We start from the raw sequence: 15,234 nt of genomic DNA on the forward strand, positions 1-15,234 counted from the left end.
GAAGCTCCGACAGAAGCTGAATATGAGGCGGCAGTGGTAGCTATGAAGAATACTACTGGCAACTGGCCTGGTGTGATTCAGTACGTGGAGACCACGTGGCTAGTGCATAAAGAGAAGTTTTGTCGAGCATGGACGAACAAGGTGTTGCACTTAGGAAACACCACAACCTATCGAGTGGAGAGTTCACATGCACAGTTGAAACAGTGGTTGGATTCATCTACTGGTGCACTTGATACAGTGTGGGCGAAGGTGCACAAGGACATTGAGGCTCAGATCGAGGCGATCAAGTAAGACATTTATTCTGTTATTTTCTTTAATCTTTTAAGGTTTAATACATTAGTTTTATAATCCGTCATTGTATATAATCAGATACTCACTCGAGGACTCGAGAAGAAGATCCGCGGTGAATCACTATGGAGAACCTTTCACGTATCTCGACTTACACGTTTCACATTACTGTTTGGCTGTACTAAATGATGAGCTCAAGCGTATGCACGCATTGAGTATGGATGTGGTAACTGAATGCGGATGCGTGTTGCCCATGACTCATGGCATTCCGTGTGCATGTGAGCTGAAAACATATATTGACACAAATGAATCGGTCCGTGTTGACCGCATCCATCCTTTTTGGAGATCTCTTGCGTTTGAAGGGTTGAGTGACATACCAGTTACTGCTCCAGTATATGCTGACGGGTCTGAGGATCACCGATTTTTTCAATCTCTTGTGGAAAAGGTTGAAAAATTAGATCCTTTAATGGTGCGTAGCATATCTATGATGATTCATGATCAGATAAACCCGGAATAAAGTGGCTTTAAAGAACCTGAGGTCAAAGACACTGTTAGGGGTAGACCAAGGGGAAATTCATCAACAAAACGAAATCCGAGTGCATGGGAGTACAATCAGTCACCACGAGGTCGAGCACGGTCCTCGGGTTCGAGGAGTAGTCGTAGTCGAGGACGTTCTTCATCCTCATCTGTGCATAACAGCCAAATGCCGGGTATATTTTATTTCATTTATATATATGTTGAAGTTAAAGTAAATATATTTTTATTGATAAATTTCATATATTAATATTTTCAGTCGGATTTGATGCGGATATCGCCAGTTACCACCATTTACATCGGGTTCAAGGTCTCATCGTACCATTTATTACTGGATTCCATGATGTTGTAGCAGATGGTAACTGTGGATTTCGTGTTTTAGCCGATGCCATCATTTTTAATCAAGAGGAGTGGAAGCTGATGAGAGTGCTCATAGAGAATGAGATGCGGGCAAACTGTGATCTGTATGTGCCAGTGTACGGGAACGGGTTTGATGCTGCCCTCACACGTATTAAATGGGCAGGAGCGGATTGTGGTGAGTCCCACTGGATGGTGAGTCCGGATGACTTATTTGCTGCTGCATCTGTATTGAACGCAGTAATTTTCCTTTTTACTACAGAACAATTAGGATGTTGCACTATACTGCCAATGCGTTCGGACGATGGAAGACCACCTGAGCGAGAGATTGTGATTTGTCATTTGGGGAGTTATCGTCACTACATACGTCTTTATTTACATCCTTCGTTTCCAGTGCCTCCCATTGCCACCCAATGGCGATTATTTTCTCATCAGAGTGTTCGTCATTTGGAGAATTTATTTTCTGAAAGGAGAGAGGCTTGGACTAGATTATATTAGTTTTATATGTTGTGATTAATAATATTTATTAATTAACTTATATTATTTTTGGTTTTAAGTACAATTCTGTAGTTACGGGTTTAACCGCATATTTACGGGTTTAACGGACTATTTACGGGTTTAACCGCATATTTACGGGTTTAACGGACTATTTACGGGTTTAACAGACTATTTACGGGTTTTTGGGAGGGAAAAAGCTATTTTTTTTTGCGGAATCGACACGCGGACGTGTGGCCATCACGCCTCACCACGCGGTCGGACGTGATAGCCCCACGCCTCACCGCGTGGTCGGTCGTGACAGCCACACGCCCGACGGTAAGGTGGGCATGTGCCTATCACGGCCGACCACGCGGTGAGGCGTGGGGATATCACGTCCGACCGCGTGGTGAGGCGTGATGGCCACACGCCCGCGTGTCGATTCCGCAAAAAAAAAAAAGCTTTTCCCCTCCCAAAACCCATGAAAGGGCATTTTCGTCCTTTGACGGGGCTAAGGGTGGGAAAATGGGGCTGGGTTTAACAACACCCTTTTATATTTATCATTTTCTTTTCCCGTTCCTTCTTTTTATTTTCAAATTATCATATACAGTAAAACCTCTATATAGGAATACACTTGGGATCGGACTATTTGTATAACAATTGGGAGGTTATTCCTATATAGAGGTTGGTATAACATAGACTCTCAGCACTTGGGACCAAACTTTTGTATAACAATTGGAAGGTTATTCTAATATAGAGTATTCCTATATAGAGGTTCTACTGTAGCATTTATTTTAACTTGAATATCACATGCACTTATATTGGCTGGTTCTTCCTTTTGCTTTGCTGCAATTATATTGGCTGGTTCACCATTGTTGTTTCATCACCATTACAAAAATAAAGAAGAAATATAGATACAACACAACAAACTAGTAAAACTAATTAATTTCTGTTCTTTTGTTTATTGGGTAGCTAATAGAACTAAACCAATTACAAATTCCTCTGCTAATTTAACAATTAGCAGTGATGGGAATTTAGGACTAAATGGGTAAACGGGGATTCCCGTACCCGCGGTTTTCCCCGTGAGGCGGGGACGGGGACAGTTTTTGTCCCCGTTTAGCTGGCGAGGACGGGGACAGGGACAGGGACGGGGAATCCCCGTTTAGGCGGGGACGGGGATGGGAAACCAAATCCCCGCCCCGCCCCGCCCCGTTTACATCCCTACTAACTAGTCTTGAATCGAGAAATCAGATAAATTAAAAAAAATGATTTTATATTAAATATGATTTTAAAAAACATTAACTCCTGCAATTTTTCATTTTAAGACTGTTTATTTTCTTAAGTGATCATGATGTTAATAAATATAAAATTGAGTAACTTTTCATTTTAAGAGTGTTTACTTTCTTAAGTGATCATAATGCATGTTAATAAATATAAAATTGAGTAACTTTTATATTACATTTCGAAATTGAGTGTCCATAACGTTAGTAAAGATAAAGTTGGGTGATCATAAATGTAACTAATTTAAATATATAACAAAGACAAATTTCGTGTCTCATTGTCTTTTTGTAATTTATTTTTATTGTTTTACTAATATAAATGTTTAGTTATAATTAGGAAATTGTTGGTTTTTTAAAAATTGTTTACTTTTTTTTTTTAAATAAATGACTGAAAGTTTAACGAAAAATATAGATATTGTTGGGGTAATTTAATTTTTATATTTTTAGCATAGGTTATAATTTTACTCTATAGTTATTTTTATTTAATTAAATTTGTCTCTCAACAAAATAAAAATGTGATAAAAACTAGAAAATAATATCAAAAGATTATTGTAAAAAGAAAAGGAAAAATAAAAAAATAAAAATCATAGGCAAATTTGCACCATTTTTTCAGTAACCCGTCCAGCAACTTCGATAACGAAAACGGACCCCAAAACAGCGAAATACCGGACGGTCAGTATTTTTCTTAGAAAGTTCGGGATGTTAGCTTTCCAGAATGTAAAAAACGGACCAAAATAAAACTATAGCGAAACCGGTGGAATATTTCAAAAAGCACTAGCGCTGAGAAACAGGTTTGAACCTGTCTTTCATGTAATTTTGTAGTCCATCGTGATATTCATGTCATGTAAAAAGCCCAAAAAAAACTAAAGAAAATAGGGAAAATTACACAAAAATTCATCTTTCAAAAACTATTTACAACTGTCAAACAATTTTAAGAACTAGAGTTTATAAATTAGTGTCTAGAATATTTTGTTTATGGTTTAAAATTTATGGATTGGAATTTAGAATTTTTAAATTGGAGTGTAAAATCATACTTTATTTGTTATATATAGCAAATAATGGCATATTCAAAAATAAGTTTGATAATTTGATTTAGTTATAATTTTGTAGTTAGTTACCATATTCATGTAGGAAGTCCGAGAAAAAAGGGTCAAATACATGAATATCATAATTAAGTACAAAATTACAACAAAGTTGTATCACCAAACTTAATTCTTAATATGTCATTATTTTCTATATATTATGATTTTACACCATAATTTAAAAATTCTAGGCCCCAATTCATAAATCATAAATCCTAAAAAATATATTCTAGACTTCTAATTTATAAATTCTAATTCTTAAAATATATTAAAAGTACTGATTTTACTAGTTTGACATAATTTAAAATCATTACTTGATATATTTGTAGATAGTTTTTTAAAAGTGAATTTATACATCAATTTCCCAAGAAAAAACTTGTGAAAGCCCAATAACGAGAGCATTGAAGACTTGAAAAGCCCAATCATGATAAATTAGACCTATTTGTATTGGAGAGGATATTACATCCAAAACCAGTCTTATTCTAATGTTAAATTTTGTCAATCTGATTATTAACCTATCAATGTCTCCTTTTCCTATCAAATTTTATAGTATATTGGATGTGTTCGTTTCGTATGGGAACTAGAGGATGTCTACACCAAAGTTTCTTGCTAATTCCACCAGTGAAATATTGTATAAAACGAATCCGATATATGGACATGTGGTATTTTAAGAGCTTTTGGAGTAACCACCATGTGTCTCAAATCAAGCATTCAGATCTATTGAGAAGCTTCAATGAAATGTCTCTTTCCTAAAGAAAACCCCCATGCGTCTCGTCTAGGTCGAAGACTTCATATCATTCTCTTAGAACCAGACTCCTAATAGGAGAAAGAATCATAATACTAAAAGGTTTCCTAGAATAGAAAGGGTTCGACCCCAACCTTATAAATAGATATATATGGCTACATCACATGGTACGTTAACTCTATAACTCACAACCAGTCCTTACTCTTCAACCCTTCCTGAAGCACCTACTGACTTATGCATCAGAGCGGATTTATCGGCCCTTCTTTAACCATTAACTCTGTTTTACAGGTCCGATCAGGAAGATCCAACAAGATGTTCACACCCTCCATCACGAGTTCTAAACACAGTTATCAATGACTTAGATTATCACCGAACTTAGATTTTGGTGTAGTTGTATACAAACTTAGATTTATTCTCATACACTTCTTTTCTTTTTCAATTATTATTGACGTGAGATTCTATTATAAAAAAATAAGTGTCCGGGATTTAGAGTTCCGGACACAATACAAAATGTAGAGTGTCCGGTATCCTAAGTCTCTGGCACCTTTTTCGATAAAGTCAAAACAGTCTAGAAGTTTGAATCTCGAACACATTCATTCCGGAATTTTGATTTCCCACATAAGCAAATACTACTCTAAAATTGTATTTTGTTTCCCCTATACCCATTTCTTATAAATACTATATTAATCTACACTAACCCATTCTTCTAACCCTCCATTACTTCAATTATTTTCTAGAAGTGATGTTCCATCTCCAAACGGTCATAAAAATTTGATTTGTCTCAATAAAATCATTTATGTGGCTTAGTTACTAAAATTGATGATGTGTTATGTAATCCGATACATCAACGCCATGTGAATGCTATGTGGCTTAGTTACTAAAATTTAATCATAATTTTATTCTGGTAAATGAGTTAGCCTTAGTAAATATGGTTAATTTTTTTGTAATTTATAAAATTATATACCTGGTTTAATGGGTAATGTATAGTTTTTATTTTATTTCATTTATGGAAGTTGCTAAGCAATGAACTACCCTATTTTTCTTCCTTATAAATGAAATAAAATGAGAAAACTGAAAAAATGTTATACTTAAACAAATGATCATTAGCATCCAATTTCTTTTACCCTAACCATAGAACTGATATGTTGATGTCTAGGAATCGATATCCCATGACTACAGAAAATCTCTAACCCATTTGTTTATCCATTTATAAAAAAATAATAAAAAATACATAGAGACGATTAAAACACATAGAAATAAAATTAACAAAATGACCTAGAAATTGCCTTTTAATAAGGATATGTTTTAAAAAGGACCATTCAACAACTCGATCGCATGTCTTACTCGTGTCAAGTTTAAATGTAAAATTATCCCAAGAACTCTTGATCTTAATTTTCATACTACGGAAGGCTTCAAAAGCTATTACAAGTCATTAACCTTCCAAGCACAAAAGCATATTGCTTATCGTGAATAAGGCCATTCAGTCCATTGGCATGAACTTTATACACTATCTTTTATGAAATATTAGAGTGAGAGATAAGTCTAAAATCTTTCATAGGGGAAGGCTTGCCCCCAGTACACCCTTGTGGTGGGACCCCTCCTCGGACTCTCGCTTAGTGAAGACGCGCAGTGCACCGGGCCGTCCTTTATAGAAGTTAAAAACACCCTGAATAATCATATCTCTAAATTCAAGTTTCCATAAGGAAAATCACATCTAAACAATGCTCCATCGTTGCTCTTTTGAGGGTTCAGAATGTCCATAGGTTATCCATCCCTTAGACGTTATAGTTTAGGATTTTCATAATATAGGGTAAGACCAATCGTCGACCTCCATCCTTTTAGATCAAGAATCATCCACACAGACCTTTTCAAACACGCTCTCCTCTTCAGTCTCATGCAGGATTCATTTTATGATTAATTCTCATGGTTCTCAGTTTAGGCATTCATTGATAAAGTTATAGTCTCCAATGCTTTAAATTTTGGGTCAGTAGTATCATCAGTAGTGGCATTACCTGAGTGCGCAATTATTTTAAGGATTAATTTAAAAAAAATCCATGACGTTTCACATTTTTGCATATCAGTATCTCGGGTTTTTTAGCCCCAAAACAAACCCAGTGATTTGCATCATTAGCAGAATCAAGACAAATCCTTAACACTGTTGAAATGCTAATGTGGTAGAATGGTATTTATGGAAAAATAACTTTGAAAAGCCAATTTCTTCTTCTTCTTCTTCTTTTTGGACAGAATTGGAATTTCCAGAAATTCCATAATTCTTGAAATTCCAAAAATGGAAAAAATGAGAAGAAACAGAAGAAGAAGAAAGAGAATACTAATAAGAAGAAGAAGTTGACTTTTCAAAGTCAAATTTTTCTTCAAAAGTACCTCTGTCACGTCATTCTTTTAACGGTGTCAAAATATTTGCTTTGATTCTGTTAACGACACAAATTATATGGCTCGTTTTACATGTACCAATCTATAAAAACGTGAAACCACAAGTTTATTTTTTTTAAACCAACCCTTATTTTAACTATACCATTTTATCTCTTGGATCGTTGGAATCAAAAGAATCATGCAAATTATATCTTCCTATGTTTTTGCATCATGATGGTCATCCTCAAAAGCTAGAGTCTTACATGTATCTCTTTTCCATTTCTTATTATGAAAATAAGAATAACATATTGATGAGTCTCGACCTTCTTGCTCTTTATCATTACACCAATCTTTCATAACAATATTAGATGACTTCTCATGTAGAAAAAAAAAGATGGCTTAATATCTGTCAAACTTTTTCAATTTGTCCTTTTATTACTTAGTCCCTTATATTTAGTGGCAACCTTTCAGCTCACTAAACTCAACAATTATAACACATTTAACCCTATTTTTATCTATATGATAGTGACATGACGCATATTAGTGTTATCTACATTAAGAGGTGCATATGTACCATGTAGGCAAAAAAGAACTAAATATGTTACAATTATTGAGTTTAAGGGCATAAAAGGTCGGAAACTAAGTACATGGGACTAACCGACAATTGTTGAGTTTAGGATATAGAACATGATGTGAAAAAGCTTAAGTCCGCATGACTAAAAACTACTCAGAATAATGAAAGTTCTTGTGATGTGAGGACTCTAAGGAAAAGACTGACATGCTATCTCAAAAATTCAAAAAGATAATGAAAAAGAAAAATAAAAATTTCAAAAGATCTCCTAAAAAGAATTAAAAAAAAAATGAGAAGTTCAAAAACCTCAAGATATCATTTGCTTCGAATGTAACAAATTAGGATACATAAAACTTAATTGTCCAAATCTTAAGCATCAAAGCAAAAAGAAAGGCAAGAGAGCTATGATATCTATTTGGATTGATACGTAATGAGTCATTTTTAAGTGATGAAAAAAATAAAGCACATATATGGTTTATGATACATGAAGATCAAGATCAAGATGATTTTTTTTTATAAAGATAGCGGAAAAGGTAACTTTCAGTGTCTTAATTAAAGATGAACTCATTGAGAAAGTAAAATTGAATTGATTTTGGAGAATTTAAAACTAAAAACTATTCCTACTTTGCTACTTTAATTTAACATATTTTTTATATTAAATTTTAATTCGGTTTTGTTTTTATTTCTCATTTATTTTATAATTTATCTGATTTTTCGATTCGAGACTCGTCAGACACCTTTTAAATAGATCATTTCTCAAATATACTTTTCCAATTATTTTTAAGCAACCTAATTACTATGTATATAGACGAATTATTATCCTAGTTCATGAACAACACACCCAACACAATTTATTCAAAAAGAAAAAAACAGGCCCGGTATTTTTATCGAAAATGGATATGACCCGACTTGACCCGTATTTCTATCCTCAATCGTAATTTAACACCCTCCAACCATTGCATATCACTTATTTCTAACAACTATCTCTTCAAAACAATTCCTACCACATGTCATATATATTTTATTTTCTTTATTTTTAATCAATTAACTTATTTTGTAATAATAATAATATAATTGATAATGAATTAATACTACTCGAATAAAAAAATATTTATTATTAATTGAATAAATGTTTATAATTTAAATAATTTTTTTAATTGGATTAAAAAAAGTAATATCATTTTTTGCCCAAATTTTAATCGTTAGAAGTAATTAACGAAAATGCAAAATATATTAAAAACTAAAATACATTAAATAAATATACATTTAAAAGAAAAACGAACAAATTAAATAGACTTAATATATAAGTTACCGTTTAAATTTGTCCAAAAAACTTGACCGGTCCCCAAAACTTATATAGTCTCTCATTAGCCTCATGAAGTTGCTTTAAATGTCATGATTAAGTCCTTAAATCTATAAAAATGTCAGAAGGTATAAAAATAGAAAATTAATTTGTTTTAAAGATTTAGAATCACGAATTAGACTTCAATTTTTTAAATTTTGATTTTTTTTATTAAATTTAGATAAATTAAAATATATATTATTTTAAACAAGTTCAAATAACAAATGAATCACTGTAAACAAGTTCATATGGTAATAGATCACTTTAAATAAATTCGGTGATAAATAAATCATTTTATTCAAGTTAAAAGAGCTAAAAAAGCGGGATCAAACTTTGAGAACAAGTTAATTAGCTCTGGATGTGTTAAGCCAATTAAATCCATCATTAAAACCAATTTAATTCTCTTCAAAAAAAAAAAAAACCAATAAAAAAGAAACCAATTGGCCTACCAAAAAAAAAAAACCAATTTAAACAAAATCTCTATTTATTTTTATTTTACGTAAATTCAGGATAAACATATAAAAAAAAACATTGCAATTATTATTTACATGAGCAGGACCTGAGAGAGAGACTCTTTTGTAAGTATAAACCCTAACTCTAAACCCCTTATTCCGTTCCGCGAAATCAATGGCGCTCTACATGCTATACGAGTCGGCCTCTGGTTACGGTCTCTTCCTTGCAAATGGACTCGATGAAATTGGGCAGAACACTGAAGCTGTCCGTAGCTCTGTCTCGGATCTCAACCGTTTTGGAAAAGTTGTCCAGTTAACTGCTTTTCTTCCTTTCGAGTCGTCTTTAGATGCTCTGAATCAGTGTAATTCCGTTTCTGAAGGTAAATTGCATAAATCATCCCATTGTTTGTTGTTGTTGCGGATTCTGTGGTTTTTTTATGTTGTTAATTTTAGTGTTGGTCGATTTCAGACAGTTGCATGAACTTCTGAACTTTGAGACTTTTATGGTACTTGGCTTGGGTGGGCATTTGGCATTTATATAATCTATTGCCTTGCTTTTTCATAGGTTTTGACGATTGGGCTGAGGAGATTATCCTGTGTTTTCATTTTGTTCTGTTGGTATCATTTTAGGTTGTTATAAAGCTCCTGTAGTCATACAATGCCTCTGATCAATTTTGCCGAGCCATCAACATGGTGTCTTTTTGGTCTTGTTCTTTGGTTTGCATTTCTGGTGTTTTTTTGTTGTTTAAAATATACTATAAAAATGTACTTTCCGATAGCCATCTATTTGATTTTAGTTTGTAACATATGCTTTTGAGATTTAGCATGTTCCCATGTTATACTGTTTCACCTCGTAGCATTTTTAACTATTGAGTTACTTAGTGTTGCTGTTGATATTAATCTATTCGAACTTCAGAGTGTCTGCACCTAATTGCATGTCCTAGACTAGAAGATAAGAGTATAAAATTTATATATATATTGGGTTGGTGAAATCTTGACTTTCAGATCAGTTACTTGCCTGAGACCAATTTGTGTCTATCCAACATAAGGAATGCTATTTTCCTCGGTTTGTGATAAGGTCTCTAATGCTGTTTCCTTTTTAGAGGGCTTTCGGAAATAGTGTGCCCTCCTACTAGTTACCGAGGGTAGCCTTGTTAATTAGTCACTTGAAGACTTTTTTCTTTTCAGTACCCATAGCATTTATTTGTTTTTGTTTCAGGACTTATGACGGATGAATTGAGGAGCTTTCTAGAACTTAATCTCCCAAAAGTCAAGGAAGGTAAGAAGCCGAAGTTCAGCTTAGGAGTTTCTGAGCCAAAGTTGGGGTCACATATCTTTGAAGTGACAAAAATACCTTGCCAAAGTAATGAATTTGTCCTTGAGCTTCTTCGTGGTGCACGTCTACATTTCGAAACCTTCATCAAGGATCTCAAGGTTTTGTATTTCATAATTTCCATAGACTAGACTGTAATTGTGTTTTTGTTTTCTTGAGATACTTTTTGTATCTCTTACAAACTTTGCTTATTTCCTTTTCTCCCTTTTCCTCTCAACCTTTTGTTTCATAGCCTGGTGACTTGGAAAAAGCCCAACTTGGTTTGGGACATAGTTACAGCAGGGCAAAGGTCAAGTTCAATGTCAACCGGGTTGACAATATGGTCATTCAAGCAATTTTCCTTCTTGATACTCTTGATAAGGATGTCAATTCCTTTTCAATGAGAGTTAGGTATGTTTATTGATTCTTCTTACACACATTTTCTTAATTAACCCAATTCTTGAAAATATAAGATCTCCAGTTTTTCATTGCTGTTACATTTGCCACTTCATGCAGAGAATGGTACTCCTGGCATTTCCCTGAATTAGTGAAGATTGTCAACGACAACTATCTCTATGCAAAACTTGCCAAGTTCATTGAGGACAAGGCAAATTTGTCGGAAGAAAACATCCCTGAATTAACAGACCTACTAGGAGATGAAGATAAGGCAAAGGAGGTTGTAGAAGCTGCCAAAGCATCAATGGGTAGGAGTCCAGTTTGTGGGTGTTCTTATGCAGTTACTTTGTCAATCATATTATATTTCTTACTTGTTATTTCATTCGTTTATTACTTTTTCCTACTTGCAGGACAGGATTTGTCTCCTATTGACTTGATTAATGTCCAGCAGTTTGCTCAGAGGGTAATGGATCTGTCGGAGTACAGGAAGAAGCTGTACGAATATCTGGTTACGAAAATGAACGACATAGCTCCCAATTTGGCCTCGTTGATTGGCGAAGTTGTTGGGGCTCGCTTGATATCTCATGCTGGGAGTCTCACAAATCTTGCTAAGTGCCCTTCATCCACCCTTCAGATCCTTGGTGCAGAAAAGGCATTGTTCAGGTGTTGTAGCTGCCACTAACAGTGTTTTTACTGGTCTCAATTATTTTGTGTGTACATCTCTGCTTCGTTTAGTTAGTGCCTTATCTTTGCAACTGCATTTGCCTTTTTTATCCATCAATATGAACGAACTTTAGGCCTGTGTTTCCCAGGTTGACTTGTTTGGTGCTGTGTATAGGGCATTGAAAACTCGAGGAAACACACCGAAATACGGTTTGATCTTCCATTCATCTTTCATTGGGAGAGCATCTGCCCGCAACAAGGGACGCATGGCTCGTTATCTTGCAAACAAATGCTCCATAGCATCTCGAATTGATTGCTTTGCAGGTAAATTCTATCCTGTTGTTGGTAAGTCCTAATTCTTTTTAGTTTTTTTGAACCATGAAGATTGACATCTGTTCCTTGTTGCTTTATAGACAGCAGCTCTAGCATTTTCGGAGAGAAACTGAGAGAACAAGTTGAGGAGCGACTAGATTTCTATGACAAGGGTGTTGCACCTCGTAAAAACATTGACGTGATGAAGGCTGCAATTGGAAGTGCCGAAAGTAAAGGTGTGTGCGAGTGGAAAACAACAAGTGCTAAAGCTTTTGTTTTGTTTTGTTTAATTTGATTGATCATATATATGGATGGGTGGTGCAGATGTTGAAATGGAAACAGAAGAAGAAGCAGCAACTGTGAAGAAAAGCAAGAAGAAGAAATCAAAGAATGATGAAGCTATGGTGGAGGATGAAGCTAATGGAGATGCGACGGAGGAGGAGGGTAAATCAGAAAAGAAGAAGAAGAAGAAAGAGAAGAGAAAACTGGAGCAGGATGTGGAGAAGTCGACAAATGGTGAGCAAGATGGAACTGCCAAGAAGAAGAAGAAGAACAAGAAGAGTAGAGATGAGGAAGAGGAAGAAGGTGCTCAAGCTCAACAATCAGTGGAGGGCAAAAAGAAGAAAAAGAAGAAGTCGAAAAATGATGACCAAGAGTGAATTTTGAGACATTTGATTCTGTACTCTACTGTAGTAGTACTCTGTTATGAATATGTTCTAGCTTTCTTATTATTGCTTGCAAGTATCAGTCGTATGATATCAGTAGCAAATTTTGATCATTCGATTGTTTTTTTTTTTAACTCAACTTCTCAGTTTGAGAGGCAGCTTAGCAGAAGCATTTGTTACTCCTTGTATAAAAGGACAAGGCTCAACAAAATCAAGTTAGAAAATTGAGTTGCTGCTCTATAAAATTATTAATTATAATGTTCATATTCCAAATGAGGCATCAAAATACATTATTGAGCCCCTAATTTAATTAATATCTAAAATGTAAACGGAACAGGGATTCTTCACATATTGAGATTAAGACTTGTGAATTAAGACTACATTATATGGTTAGTACTAATAACAAAAGTATCGTAGGAAAAGTAACATCTTCAACAAAAGATTGAGAGAACCAGAATAAAGGCTGAAGGAAGGCACGTAAACGGGATGAAGATTCTTCGCATATTGAGATTAAAACATCATTTTATGATTAATATTAATAACACAAGTATTGTAGGAAAAGTAACATCTTCAACAAAAGATTGAGAGAACCAGAATAAAGGCTAAAGGAAGGCACGTAAACGGGACGAAGATTCTTCCATATTGAGATTAAGGCAGGCCAGCTGTTACATCACAATTATATTTTCTTATCGATCTCTGACTACAACTACATTTCCTTATCAGTCTATGACCTTAGCTGTACTCAGCTATTATATAAGTTCATACCTATATCATAACATAAGAAGTAACAATTGAGAATTATTCAAGTTCTCTAATCTATTCTGTTTCTCCTATTCTCCTTCTCTATTCTTCTATCCCTAATCCTAATTCTCCCAAATTCTTTTTCGTGTGAGTTTATAAAATATTTTTTTTATTTACAATAATAATAATAATAAAATTTATCAGTAAGTAACCATCAATTTTGTTTTAATAATTTTTTTACATTAATTTTTCTTTTTATTGGAATATCTATTTTTAAGATGATTTGAATTTTTTATATTTATTTTTTTTATCTATATATTTTATTTTGTTTTTTTATGATTATTATTATTTACTAAACTAATTTTATAAAATATTGTATTTCTTCCGATTTCGATTATTAAAGAAGTAAACAACTTCAAAGAGAATGAGATTCTGATTCCAGATTGAACCAACATAATAAATAAATAGTCATTCTGATTCTGCAACATTCCGATTTCGATTCCGTTTTTTATTCTGAAATTTAAACTAAACATCTCCTAATTCCGAATTCAAACAATACAACATGAGAATATCAACACTCCACATAAACTCTTGGTGTATAGTTTCTAACTATCAACCCCATAGTATACCTTACCATATCATCAAAAACTATGCCTATCACAATTTAACTTAGTGTGAGCATAAACTTAGGCTTGGTGACGAACGAAAAGTCTAAGGGGTAATGATGGGAAACCTTTTGAATTTCTTCCTCTATATATAATGAAGAAAATGTTTTCTAGAATTCACCTTTGAAGTTGCTTTAGTTTTTCTTTCTATGGCTCCCAAATCACACAAAATCCCTTCCAAAAAGATTCATCTTTCGAAGAGTACCCAAGCTACTGCTTCTCAGAATCCAAAAGAAACCCCTCTGAAAATTCGCTAAGTAAATCTGAAGGTTCATGCACAACCCTCTAGCATGACACTAGAGCTTGTTACTAAAGCCGAAGAACAATTTTCTTGGTTAAAATATATGATCATTACCATTCCCCAGGAAAATGAACGGCCAAATCTACCACCATCGGGGGGAATTGGGTATCTTTACTCAATACTTGGAATGAGAAATGTGGTTTTCCTTGCCCATGGGCATTGTGGCTGTTTTAAATGAATTCAATCTGAGCCCATGCTAAATTTTGCGCAACTCATGGTTTGAGCTTCTCATGTTCGACAAAGTCTGTGATGATATGGATGTTGATTTGACCGGACCCTTATTTTGGTATTTCAAGCACCCTATGAAAAAGGGGATGAAGACATGGTTTATTGGTCCATTCACACATTTCCACGTCCCTTTTTGGAGAAGAAGATGCAGACTGTGAAAAATTTCAAACCATAACCCTTATGTCCAAGGTTTCCCCTTCGCCACAAAGTGGAACAAAACTCCCACGAATTCAGCTTCGTGGAAACCCCCTAGTACTTTGAGTTCCAAAGTGAAAGATGAAGCCAAATGGATTGAAGCTTACAGCTTCAAATGGACATATTATGATATGTTAAACTTGATCTATACTAATGGTTACACCTATTTCTTGAGCAGGAAATGGAGAATCGTGTACCCAAGCCAAAAAAGGTTCAAAACGCTAGAAGGTGATTTTCGTTCCTTATTTTAATTTGTGTTTT

General features: G+C 34.2%; 1 protein-coding gene across 1 annotated transcript; it reads left to right on the forward strand.

The window, feature by feature from the left end:
• The first annotated feature begins 9,586 nt into the window (after nucleotides 1-9,586).
• LOC136228858 (nucleolar protein 56-like) lies at nucleotides 9,587-12,956 on the forward strand. Its single transcript, XM_066017351.1, has 8 exons — nucleotides 9,587-9,875; nucleotides 10,715-10,929; nucleotides 11,061-11,218; nucleotides 11,324-11,511; nucleotides 11,614-11,866; nucleotides 12,042-12,190; nucleotides 12,280-12,414; nucleotides 12,503-12,956. The coding sequence occupies exons 1-8, from the start codon at nucleotides 9,671-9,673 to the stop codon at nucleotides 12,835-12,837; spliced, it is 1,638 nt and encodes a 545-aa protein (XP_065873423.1). The 5' UTR covers nucleotides 9,587-9,670; the 3' UTR covers nucleotides 12,838-12,956.
• Nucleotides 12,957-15,234: the final 2,278 nt, after the last annotated feature.

The sequence above is a fragment of the Euphorbia lathyris genome, chromosome 1, assembly GCF_963576675.1.
Source record: "Euphorbia lathyris chromosome 1, ddEupLath1.1, whole genome shotgun sequence".
Taxonomy (NCBI): domain Eukaryota; kingdom Viridiplantae; phylum Streptophyta; class Magnoliopsida; order Malpighiales; family Euphorbiaceae; genus Euphorbia; species Euphorbia lathyris.